Below are 13,796 nucleotides of genomic sequence, written 5' to 3'. Positions count from 1 at the left end.
TCTCTAGACTCTCTCTTCATTTCCACCATGCTGACGCTTCACCACTAGACAACGTTGCCGCGGCAACATCTCATTTCATTCCAAAGCTGACATCGCCTCAAACGATCTTTTCCCCTTCAAACATTGTTCCGAATACTGCCGAGTCAAAACCGCATTCTAAACCAAACCCCAAAACAGTAGGATCTCTTCATTCAAGCTAGATCTTTCTGCAAAAACAGGTCATCTTCTCCCCCCCCCCCCCCCAAGTCTTTTTTCACTTTTAGAGTACACCTCCTCCTTTGTACAAAGAGCTGTGTCTATCCAAGTCATCCAGCACACACATTCCAGTGTCTCTCCCCTTTCAGGCGACACAATCCACAAACATCTCCATCACTTGTACTTATCGCAAAGTCTCAATCAGTTGTTGAAATATTTCTTTTTTTTTTTTATTCTTTTTTTTAATTTCAAAGAAGAAACCAACCAGGAATAGACTCGCAGACAGGACAGAGAGACACTGAGAGACCTACACTGACATCACTATATATACACACAGTTTTATCGCTTCCTTGGTATAGACTATATCATAATGTTCATTATTTTCCACACAAACATCACTGATACCATAGAATCAGAATACACCAATACACATGGGAACTTCACATTAAAACAAGAGCAATACATTCAAGATTCATATTGCAATAGCAGAGTCAAAGAACAAAAACAAAAGAAAAATCAAGACAAAAAACAGTGTTTTTAAATACATCACCGAACAAACAAAAAACCCAAACGTTTTAAAATTCAAATTTGTAGCAAAATATATTCAACAATAAAGAAAAGGAGGTAACTAAAAAAATACTAGCTACATTCAAAATCTGGGATGCCAAACTGATAGACCAGTGCACTTTTCCCATCTCAGGAGATAGAACAAGGCACAGTTTCTGTACAAAAGTGAGGAGAGAAATGTTACATGGAAAATCAATTTTCAAGACGAAAAAAAAAAAAAAGATGAATATGGACAACCTATCTTTTACTTTTTTTTTTTTTAAAGAGAAGAAGAAAAAAATCTATGGAAGGGGGAGGGCAAAAATAAAATCTAACTGACTGCAGGTACATCCAGATATAACTTCATCCTCATAACATTCCACAAAACGATAAATTTTTGTTAAAAAAAACAAAAAACTATGAGGTAAATGCTGAATTTACACCATGAAATACAAGAGTCACTGGTTGTCCCCGATATAAAACGGTACTCTGTTCTTCCAAGGCCCGCTTACACACTTCCTTGCAGCGACAGGCAAATTATCTCGAGGTTTCCCATATATCTAGTGTGAGGCAGTGAGTTATATCGTCGTCATCATCATCATAGTCGTCTTTAAGTATAAAGCATGCACAAGACCCAGACACTATCTTCCCTCATTATAACACACTCTCCAGAGAACAACATCATCACCATTATCATCATCATCATCAGAACTTCTCTCACTCTATTTGTCAACTTTTTTTCGTCGTCCTCTTCATCCCCTCTCATGTATCAACGAGCTGAGCAAAACTACTCAAGGTAAAAACATCACTCAAAAAAAAAAACCTGTGGTCAACCGCCACGTCATCCAGATTCTTTTTAGAGTTAAGAGGACAAAACTCATGCACGCATCTCATTATTATCATCAGTAGTTTCAACGAGTAAATAAAAATGCTGCAAGCAGTCTGTCAATCAATGAACTTGAGGAGGGGGGGGGGGGGGGATTTACAGCACCGAGTCTATGAGGAGAGGGGGGGGAACATTGGTAAAAACATAGCCAGCCCTCCATCAACTTGATCATCCGAGGAGGGGAGATGTAATCACCACAGGGTACCTAACACGCTCAACAAGTATGGGAAAAAACCCTTGGTACCACAAACTCTTGCAAAACCCAACGACTTACTTCCAACTTTCAATCTGATCTCTCATTCTTCTCCGAGTAAGCTGCACTGCTTTCTTTTTATATGTCTTTTGCCATTTTGAAAGATTGAATCAAATCAATGGAAATTTCACGGATGCATATATCGATACTGAATATTCAAGTGTTTGCCTCATAAGTTAGTCCTCAGTATACGTACGCCCTGTTGCCACATACTCTTCCAACAAAAAAAAAAAACATTTACCTGAATCCTTCCACACTTTTCATCAGATATATTTTATCTCTGCACACAAAAAATGTTTTGGTTTTTTTCCAATCGTACAAATGACTTTCTTTCCAGTCCCATCTATTGAGCCGTAAATCTACTACTTTCAACCAAGTAAAAGGTTAAATAAAAATAGCGTAAGAAAATACACTAAAGATTTAAAAAGGCAAAAGCACGAGCTTCAGCTATACTTTACTTTAGAGAAGATCACTACATTCCCCCAACCAATTCAGAATGAGGTTGTTTTTCATGCGAAGTAAAGGAGTAGTATTCAATCTTTAGCTATAACGCAGATACATATATATATATATATATCAAGAGAGTTCTGACACAAAAAGGAAGGAGAAAATAAAACAGCATCATGCAATCAAATCTTAGCTTTAAAAATAGTAGTATAAATAAATTTTTTAAAAAAAATATTTTTAAAAAACCAGAGAAAAGCAGAAACAAACTAGAAGGAAACAAAGGGAGTTGGGGACGGTAAAAAACCCAACCCCTGTTTAAACAGCCACTCAAATTTTCCCCGCAAAAAGCAAACAAACTCATTAAACAAACGCACACTAATTATCAAGACAAATTCTTTTTAAAAAAAAAAAAACAGACAAAACAACATTAAACAAAATTCATCATCACCACATCCTCATTGTCATCTCATCATTATCATCATCATCATCATCCACAACAGCCGTAACCGTTATCATCATCATCATCACCATCAGCCATCAAATCATCAATCATATCATCGAGTCAGAGGGGGGGAGGGGAGGGGCTGCGCTTCTAGGTTAGCTCCATCCACCCTCTTCCTCTTCCTCCTCACCACACGCACACACGACACACACCACACACAACGCAGCAGTGACGCGACAGCAACATCAGCGACACCAAAACAGCCAGCCACAGCCAACCAACCAACCCACCCATCCAATCCAATCAGTTCCATCCCGAGGTGGCCTTAGGCACCGAGCTCCAGTTGGGGATCTGACTGGTGGCCACCGTGTGCTGGGGCACGGGGGCCGGGTGCATCTCCGTCGTCTGGCTACCCCAGCCCAGGAAGCTGTTGTTGGCCGTGGCCCCTGCCCCGGGGGTCACCACGCTGCCGTTGCTGGCCGCCGTGCCCGTCCCGCCCATGGGGGCGGCCGGAGCATAGGAGGAGCCGCCCCCGCTGGCCGACATGCTATGTGGAGCAGCAGTGGTAGTGACCGCCGCCAGAGGGTCCCCATTGGTGGTGGCCCCAGCACTTTGATGGGTGAGGCCAAGCGGACCCCAGCCCGTCTGGCTGCTCAGGACTGCCTGGGCCGCTGCCAGCATGGCATGGTTGAGCTGGAAAGTAAGAAGACCAGACAACAGGCTGAAAACAGGAGCGGCTGCTTCATAGTCGTACGGAGAAAACAAGGAAGGGGAAAACACATATCATGAGAGCTCTGACATGCTGCCAACGCACAATACATACATTGATTGAAAGGGGGTGGGGGAAGAGATAGTGTGGGGGGGGTGGCGCTACACAGAACACACATGGTGTGAAGATGGAAAGAGCTGGGGGCAGCAATAGAACACACATGGGAGGTAGGGGGAGCACATAGAAAACACACACGATAGTGGGGTGTGGGGGTGGTAGCACCACTCAAAGCTCTCATCATGTGTGCACACAGCAGAGACAGTGCAGAGGACACCCACAAAGGCAAAGGTTCATTTACACTACCACCATTGAGTCACTTAACTCTTTTTATCCTAGCCGTACCCCCACGGACTCTGTACCCATCCTGGGGCTGCCGCGCCGTATGAGTCGGAAGTCAGTGCGTATAGTTCAAAGTGCTATATTTCTTACTTTTACTCTACGGTTTTAAAGGAAATTTGGCAGTTATGTTAGAAATTGAATGTAGTTTTTTTTTTAATGTATGTGGTTAGGAAATACACCAATAGCACAATGTAGACTTTGAGGTGTATTCCACCCTCGAACTTGACCCTGATTGCGGCGCCCACGACATCCCACTGGATTTTATACATATCTAGATCTAGCCCTACCCATCGAGCACGAATTCCAGTACTGACCCCTTCACCATGATCTGAATCGCTATCTAAATGAGTCTAAGTCATGTTTTTTATCATCCACAACGGAATTTACGGCACTTATTTCAGAGTCACTATCATCAAATTAGTATCATTCCCCCTCACAACCCAGCGCAACTTCAAAAAGTACTTCGTCGGTCGTGAATGTGCGTTTTCGAGACATCTTTCAAGCTTCTACACCCATCAAAAACAAAGAAAATTGGAAAATTAAAATATTCAGACAGAGCTAGCATCGCCGTATTTGCGTATTTTGGTAATAACAAGCAGAACTAGCTTCTTTGACGAGACCGTATCGCTGTTCCGAGTATACTCGTAGCCCGGACTGGTCCTCGTTACGAGTATACTCGTAGCCGGGATAAAAAGAGTTAAGTGCCCAAGTTTATGAGATTCTTCTCACGAGAAAGTAAGGGACACAGTCTTTCTCGAGTTCTACTGTATGTTTGAGTTAAGAAAAACGCATCAACTCTAGAAGATAAAGATGGTCAGTTAGTTTTGTTTGATAGCATTTGCAACACAATTAGGTCACATAAATGCTGAAGATTATACTTAGTTTTAGTAAAAGTTTTACTGCACTGGCAACACAATAGGTCATGTAAGTGCCAAAGATTAGAGGTGTTACAAGAGTAACAAGCACGAAAAAAGAAGGAGGGCAGATAAGGAAGATAGATGTAGAATAGGAAGGAAGGAGCAAACCACACCAGAGCACCCGCCAAATACCCACCAAAGATTAGAAGTGTTACAAAGGAGTAACAAACCCCAAAAAAGGAGAGATAAGGACGTACTCCTTCATAAGACAGAAAAAGTGACCTGTAACTATAGTAAACACTATTAACCAAACAAATATACACACCAATTAAACCAAATTTCTCCTATAGGTAGGGCAATGCCCACTTTTAGAGTAGATCAAGATTTCTGGAAATCCCTGAAATCTGGGTTAGCCCTAAAGCGACCATTTGGAAGCTACAAAATACTTCATCCCTTCCACTCCAGAGTCTTTAGACAGGTACCACACCACCATTTCAAACCCAGACTAATTTTTACAATTTTTTCTTTAACCCTCTAGCGTGTAACCCGGGAGAAACCGGGACTAAAAATAGAACCGCTACGCGTTTAACCCGGGAGAAACCGGGCGAGATCTGACCCCGCGCTGCACGGCCGACCCGGGAGAAACCGGGACGACACACCCCCGTACATTCAATTTAACTTCTAACCACAAAGAATGACTTCCCGTGTCTTTAAATAGTCATGATGTCATCTAGGATATTATGGGATACCTCCGGTCCAAATAAACCGCTAAACAGCTGGGGTTGAACGGTTTGCGCGTCTTTCAAAACACTCGCTGTTTCGTGACTCTGACTATCAGCTGCTCCGACCGACGTTCTCTACCTATCTACTGCTTTTTGAAAACACCACACGATGGAGGAAGACAGAAGAAGTGACACAGAGCTTGATGCTGAGTCTGACATTGATGTTATAGACACGGAGGATGCTGTATTTGATGAGGAGGTAAGTGAAAAGTTAGTTTTTTGTTGTTGTGTGCTGGGAGAGGTGGACTGGAGATAGGCACACACAGAGGTCAACTAACAGCTCGCTATGGAGCATGATGCTTCATCTATTCCTAGAAATGCTACACTTGAATTTCATTTAGATCTAGATCTAGAATCTAGTTCTCATGTTGAGAATGTGCTGTTTCTAATAGTTCATAGATTATATTATTTATATCTAGATTACCTGGGTCTAGAATTTTTTTCAAGACCTAAATCTAGCCGCCTTCCATGGTCAACTTTCTTGCTCTTTGTTCTTTCACTAGAATTCTAAGCCTACTGTTTACTTTGTGCCAAGTGCTCTACCTTCAGAATGACAATTACAATTCCATTGTACATTGGTTATATTTATAGATCTATACCTTTAGTTTTTTCGTTGCGAACATTATACTTGTACTTGGATCTAGATTCTAGATATCTAGTACTACACTTTGAACTAAATCTAGATCTAGATCTAGTCTTTTCCGTGGCGAACATTCTTTGTTTTTTCACTTGCTTTTATTCGTGCGACTGCTCTACTTTCAGACTGACTAAATTATTACAATTCTATTGTACATGGTGTATCTTTTGTTTTGTATGAGAACTTACACCTGGATCTAGATCTAGTACTACACACTTTGAACTAGATTCTTTTCTAGATCTAGAATCTAGATTTAGTTAGTCAATCATGTTCATGGTCAACCTTCTTTGAACATTCTTTCACTTTTGCTGTTTTCTTTGTGCCAACTGCTATACTTTCACTCTGACAATTACAAAATTATTTTACTTGTGTCTTATCTTCTGTTTACTCTTTTATTTTTCTGCAGCCTGAGGCTGGTGATGGTGGTGCTGCTGCCGCTACCACTGAAGGAAATAATCAAGGTGCGGCATGGAGGGAAGAGGTGTCCGACATTACGATGCTGGACTTTCAGCCTTAGTCTGGGCCTCGGCACGACCTTGCCCGAAACGCCTGCCCCCTGGACTTCTTCCTCCTCCTGTTTCCGCTGACATTGGTAAACATCCTGGTGGCAGAAACGAACCGGTACGCCCAGCAGTGTTTGGGACCGGAGAACGCCAGCAGTTGGACAGCAACTACAACAGCGGAGATGAGAGCCTTCCTGGGCATCCAGATTATGTTTGGCGTTCGGCAGCTGCCTCGGCTCTGGTGTTACTGGAGCCAGGACCGTCGCTTCAACGATCCTTGGGTTTCCTCCATCATGCCGATCAAGCGCTTCAAGGATCTCAGCAGGTATTTTCACTGCAGGGACAACCAGCACCAGCCGCAGCGTGGAGAGGAGGGTTTCGATCCCCTCTTCAAAGTGAGAAATGTGATTAACGCTACAAAGGAAACATTCACAGCCTGTTTTCAGGCTGGCCGGGAGTTGAGTGTGGACGAGTGCATGGTAGGGTTCAAGGGTAGGTTGTCCTTCAAGCAGTACATGCCTGCCAAGCCTACTAAATGGGGGGTTAAAATTTGGACTGTGTGCGACTCTAAAACTGGATACTGTCTTGGGTATGATATTTATACAGGGAAAAGCAGCCGAAGGGATCCTCGGAAACCTCTCGGCTTTGAAGTGGTGGATGGCCTGTGTACGTCGTATTACGACAAAGGCCATCATGTGTACATAGATAGGTTTTTTAATTCTGTGGACATCGCTGTGCATTTGTGTGCAAACAATACATATATGTGTGGCACCATCATGACAAACAGGAAAGGGCTCCCTCCACTGATGAAGACAAAACTAAAAACTAGGGGAGATGTGAGGCAACTTCAAAAGGGCAATCTTGTTGCCACGTTATATCATGACAAGAGAACAATTTGTGTATTATCTTCAAATCAGATTGCTGGTGTTGCAGCAGATGGTCGGCCCCACTCACTTATCGACTACAACAAGTACATGGGTGGGGTCGACAAGTTCGACCAACAACTCTCGTACTACCCCGTTGGGAGACCTGGCAAAAAATGGTGGAGGTACATCGTTTGGCACCTCATCAACGCCTCCATCTATAATGCGTATGTGTGTTGGAGCCAGACTCCTCGTGACTACGTCGCAGCAAAGGGGTACGATCACTTGAGCTTCCGTGTAGATGTTGCCGAGGCTCTGGTGAATGGTTTTAGCTCGAGGAAACTCCCCGGACGGCCTGCAACTATCCAGGGGACTGTGGCCCCGGAGAGTTTCCAACGGCATCACTTCACTCGTATTGCTGGGCGGCCTAAACTGTGTTTTGTGTAGTTTAGAAGCGAGGAAAACTCCAAAAGGCCGTCCAGTAGAAACGAGCTACAAGTGCAAATTTTGCGAAGTTGCCCTCTGTAAACTCATATGTTTTGGAAGGTACCATGAACTTGGCCTTGCCATCCACAGGGCTTCCACGAGAACACTGAGAGAGTGACATTTTTTTTATCTTACCTGTATTTTTATACAGTTTACTTTGATTTTTTTTTTCAATGTGTGTAGTATTAGTAGTATGTGAATTGGTGTTGTGTGCAAAAAGTTTATAGTGTTGTGAAATTCTTATATATGTGGACTTCGCAAGAACTGTACTGTAAGTTGGTTTTTACATTATTAAACTTTTCCTTTATTTCAATCCTTAGTTTTTCTTTCTCTGACTTTATACGTTATTGTAATTGTTGTTCTTTGATTGGGTATGCCATAAGGCCAGCTGGTATCATGTAATATGAACTAGTCTATTATTACTATTGCTCGGTGAAGATGACACTGCCGTGGGTATATCTGGCTCTTTATTTGGTATGGGTGGGGATTTTTCAAAGCCATTCAATGACTTAGCACCCAGGTGGTGATGAACTATAAATTATGTGGTCCTGCCTCTTAAAAACTGTGGTTTAGAGGTACAAATGCTTGTCATATATATCCACATTGTGACATAACAACATATTTGCACTTATAGGTGTGAATCAATGTGCTATAAATCTAATGCACACAAAAATAACACTTTTTAAATGACAGAATGTCATAGAGCATTCATTTCTCTGTTGTCATGAGAAATTTGAAAGTTGTAGATTGTATAGTACATTTTAAATACATTTTTTCCTGAACCACCCTAGACAAAGCTGCCAGAAGCCAAAATAATGTAAACACACAAGGCAAGGTCAGCTGGGCAGGAAGTGGAACAGTGCAGTAGACATGGCTTATCAGTTATCTGCCCACTATAGGGTTAAACTTTCTGATAAGAAATTAAATTTCCCCACATTATGATATATATGGTCGCTTTTAAGGACAAGTGGGCTAACCCAGATTTCGGGGGTTTCCAGAAATCTTGACCTAAACCAAAAGTAGGCACTGCCCTACCTATAGGAGAAGTTTGGTTTCATTGGTGTGTACATTTGTTTGGTTCTTGACAAAACTCTCCTTGTATTTCAGCACATTACACCCTAAGGGTCTGGCCGGGAAGTCCATTGTTAGATCCTAAGCAAGGGGAAGGAACCCACCTCCCGTGAATACTAGCCTTTAAAAAACACATTTTAAAAATACTGAACAAATTCCAAAAATCCTGAAAAAATCAAAGTTAAAACGAATATGAATGTAGTTTCAGAAAAATAAAACTTTATGTATGCGCAAACTGTTGGAAATGTTCTAACTTTGGTTCAATCGGGGTGTCCGACCCGTCACTCTCACTCTCAGCCTCGCGGTCGGGTCCCAGATCTAAATTCTAGATTTTCTACGTCTGATCAATCTGAATCGCCCCAAACTCTTGCTACAACGTTTTCGTCAAAATCCGAGTCATCTGATTTGTCACATGCTTGTTTTTGCTCAATTCCATCGTTATTTCCTTTTTCGAACTCAATTGTGTGGCTTGTCAACAAGTCGAGACCCTTACGAAGTGTCGGTAAAGCAATCGCACTTCTATCGGCTCTAATAGTTCTAATACTAAAACTACATAGACCTGCATGTGAGCCTCAACCAGATTGAAAATTTTACGCAACCCCCCCATAAGAGCTTTTGTGGGTGTCATAAGGAAGAACTTTCTCTACTTAATGAGCAACCACCCCAACAAACACAATAAAGAAGAGACCTAACCCTAATCCTACCCCTAGGCCAACCCCAAAAAAGAACCTGCAACGGGCCTCATGTAAAAAGGCCAGCACATGTCCAAAAAGAAAAAATGTAAAAAATTAAAAAACCAGACTCCAAAACAAACAAGGAGCATAATATGGCCTACATCTACATTGCTATAATCGGATTTGATACAATAACAAAACAGAATTGGAATTTGAATCCTCTATATAGATCTAGTAATCTAAATAAATCAAGATCTAGATCTTGTAGAACAAGTGAATAGGAATAAGCCTTGTACTAGAAATCCGCATCCGATTCCGAACAGAGGGACTCAGCTGAGTCTAGATTCTAAATAAATAAATAATTCCATTTTTACGCACCGGGTCAAATGCTTTTTTACCAACATTAATATTACAGCACAACCTATGATAGGGTTTGACACAATAGAATTGGAATATGAATCCTCCATTGAGTTCTATAACGATCTATATAAATCTAGATCTAGATTCTATTAGAACAAGTGAGTCGGACTTGAATGAATCCACACGATCTGAACAATTGAATTAGTCAACAAACGAAATTCAAAATGGCGGCTTGAGCACGAAACTGAAAGTAGATAATTTAGGTCGTCGTTTTTTTTTTCGTATTCGCATTTCTACTCAGGTTCCGACAATTATGTCGGAAACGCCGACGTCGGCACGAAAACGAAAGTGCCGACAAAGCCGACTGGAAAAAAAGGGGGCGCTGGCAGTCGGCCAGGCCTCGCACTACCCACATTGACTGATACAGGTAGGCCTAGCGATAGCATCGGCTGGCTGGCGGGTCGGGTCGCGATTGTCGGATTTCAGACGATTGTCGGCAAACATGCAGGTCTAAACTGCTGGCCCGAAAAATTTCGTTTCAGTATCAAACGAAAGAAGAAACTTTTTGCTGTAACTATGCAAATCAAAATCTCGGTCCCAGAGTTTCGTCAAGGTGAGACCTCGTTTCTAAAGACGCTAGGTCAGCGCGGGCGGTTCCGGGCGAGTCAGGGTGGAGCGCGTAAAGGAATTCTCAGGCGGTCCCGGGCGAGTTAGGGTGTAATGTGTAAAAGAAACTGAACAAGGGGCAAAAACTTTACCTTCGATCTTCTCAAAACAGCATTTTTCGGGATAGCCCCATTGTGCTTAAAAAAAGAAACCATACATCACTCTAGTTTCTCTGAAAAAAATTAGAAGTAAGTATTTTTCATACTACAAACAGGAAGGGGAAAAATGGACGCCACCACGGCTTGGTCGCATAGAGGAAAATAAGTCCAGTTGAGAAAGAGTGAGAAGAAGATAACAGTGAAGCAGCTATATCTCCCACAAAAAGGTGGGCCCATATCATTTGTCCTTTGAACCAATAGTCCAGTTGGGAAAGAGTGGAAGAGAAGACAACAGCAAAGCAGTCTGTTTGGGTTTTTTTACCCCCCCCCTACAAAAATGGGAAGCCCTTTATCACTTTCCCCTTGCACCTGAGGTCCAGCGGCAGTCAAAGGAGTCGGTCCACCTACCTGCAAAGCTCCCAGGCCCAGGTTACCGATGCCCATGTTGTTGCCCATGCCGGTGGCCACGCTCATGTTGCTGCTGCTGTTGGGGTTACCGCCTCGGCCCGGCCCCCACGAGCCCTGGTACGCCATGTGACCGTGGTTCGGGACCATGCGACGATCGTACCTGAAAGAGAATACGCATACATGATTCAAAGTCTCTGTTTGCTCCCAGCTATATTCTAATTTTCGACCACCGAGTTTTCCTTCAAGCTGGACAAAGCATAGTAACACCGGTCTCCACTTTGTGGGGCAAAGCCATTTCACTATCAAGGTTTTGTTTAACCCTTTTATCTCCAAGGGTGGTAAACCCACTAAGCCAGGGCCTTCTTTTGGTACAAAATCTTAAAACAAACTAAATTGGTCATCAAATCAAAACAAATGAACCTATTTTGACAGTTCTTTATCCAATGAAAGAACTCCCATTTTCATCAATTGCTGAAAACACAAAGAGGTTATATAACACTAGAGCTCGCAGCAGGGACGTCACACATGTCAGAAATGGGGGCCTTCTAACCCTCATCCGCATGGCCAGCGTGCCCCCATTTACATGAGCAGCCTGGGCCCCCACCCCATTCCTCACAAGCTCTACAAGGCTGCCACTCAGGAATTTTTAAAAAAGAGGAAATTCACACGAAGGCGTACCCGCGTTCTCCAAAGGCCGGAGTAAAACCAGTGAGATTCAGAGGCAATATCTTGGAACATCTATATTTTTTTAAGGGAAAGTGTCATATTTTTTTTAAAAAACAAATCAAGACACTAACAAGCATTTGATCCAGTTCGGTGACTAAAAATCCAGTGTTAGTGGCCGGCTAGTGTGTCATAAAAAGATTTCTTTCACTTTCGACTTGTGCAACAATGTAGAGCAGTATTGGACCTTTGCCACTGTACGAAGTACGTGATTTCTTTATCGCACAAAAGGCAAAGTGCAACGACTGGCTCGTCCAACTTTCGAAGGAACTGTTGCAGTCACACACCGTCTGCTTCTTTCTCAATCTAGCTCCAATTATTTTTGCATTCAGCATCAATTTCTCTCGAATTTCCACCGTTTTCACTGACAACTCTGAGCACCATAGGCTCGATCGACAATCGACCCGTCGCTCCACAATAAACAACGTGAAACTTTAACACTAGGCATTACGCACAGAACGCAAGTAGTGAGCTACAAGGGGACAGGCGTAGGCCGCGTTTACGTTCGGTGTTTTCCGCTTGTAAAAAAAGTAACACAATTTGCTACCGAGAGTGATCCAGCGGAGGAAAGTGGCACGAAAAGCTAGATGAAGCAGAGGAAGCCGAGTTTCCGCTATCTAGTGGAAAATTGGCAGCTATGGCTCTAGTATATTACACACCACCCTGCCCCCATATTTCAGAGCAAGCTTGTAGATTTCCCCTTAAGACAGCCGAGACGCCTCCACGTGAGTCTCGAAAAGTACTCACCCATCTGTTGAACTACGCATGTCCTGCCCTTGAGATTCAGCGTCTTAGAGTGGGCACACACAGCCCCCGTTCTTTTACGTGGAAGACAACACTGTCACGAATTCTAGAACTAAATATAACCTCTTTGTGGAAACTTAATTTGACATCGAAGTCGTCATAAAGGAATGACCCAAACCACGAGAGTATTAGTTTGTTCCTTTGGTTTGTGAAAAGAGCGGCACTTTGACAAATTAACAATACGAAATGTCACTCATTTTGTAGGAATAACCGAGTATTTACAAGGTTGCATTTGCAAAATACAAGACTGTTAATAGATAAAACTAATATGTGGTTAAACAGAAAACAAATGCTCAGAATAACCAAAAATTTCAGCAGAAAAAGCTAGAAATATCGGGGGGGAGAGGGGGGAGAGAAACAGAAAAAGCATCCAAAACCAGTTTTTTACTGCAAAGAAAGAAAGGGCAAAACAGACGTACAGAAAGAGAAAGAGAGAAAGAGAGAAAGAGAGAAAGAGAGAAAGAGAGAAAGAGTGGAAGCAGTGACAGACTACACGTTCTTACTTCTCGCTGGCCTTAGGAGCGGCGCCACTGATGTGGACACTAGCCCCCTTGATGATGTGGTCCTCCCCACACAAGGTTTGAGCAGTCTCCGGGTCAGCAAAGCTGACAAAAGCGAAAGCTCGGAAGGGCTTGGGGATGAAAACGTCCACCACCTCGCCGAATTTGCTGAAGTAGTGACGTAGGTCTTCGGCCGTCATGTCCTCCGTGCACCTCCCCACAAACACCTTGCGATTCATCATCTGCTGAGCTCCTTCCTAGAACAGATGATAAAAGATGGATGATCTTGACCGGACACTGCGTGACTTATGGCATACATCAAAATTATTTCCTGTTAAATACCTGCTCTCTCTCTCGTAGACCACCTCATCTCTACAAGCACACATCTGTAATTTTCCATTTAAGCAAATAGAAACAAATCCAATGCCGTAAAGAAGAAAATAAGTTGACAACAAAGTTGGACTTATCAACAATACAAAACAGCCCC

The 13,796-nt window shown here is 42.7% G+C and overlaps 1 protein-coding gene across 1 annotated transcript in view; it reads right to left on the bottom strand.

Moving 5' to 3' along the window:
- Positions 1-406: 406 nt before the first annotated feature.
- Positions 407-13,796, bottom strand: part of LOC101859676 (TAR DNA-binding protein 43) — a 13,614-nt gene continuing 224 nt past the window's right edge. The window contains exons 2-4 of the mRNA XM_005111042.3: positions 13,313-13,566; positions 11,283-11,442; positions 407-3,462 (exon numbers count right to left, since the gene is read on the bottom strand). Of these exons, the coding sequence (XP_005111099.1) occupies positions 3,073-3,462; positions 11,283-11,442; positions 13,313-13,566 (804 nt within the window). The 3' untranslated portion in view covers positions 407-3,072. The remainder of the gene's footprint in view (positions 3,463-11,282; positions 11,443-13,312; positions 13,567-13,796) is intronic.

Source organism: Aplysia californica, unplaced genomic scaffold (assembly GCF_000002075.1).
Source record: "Aplysia californica isolate F4 #8 unplaced genomic scaffold, AplCal3.0 scaffold00990, whole genome shotgun sequence".
Lineage (NCBI taxonomy): Eukaryota > Metazoa > Mollusca > Gastropoda > Aplysiida > Aplysiidae > Aplysia > Aplysia californica.
The sequence above is the reverse complement of the archived record's forward strand: the minus strand, read 5'-3'. Positions and strand labels throughout refer to the sequence as shown.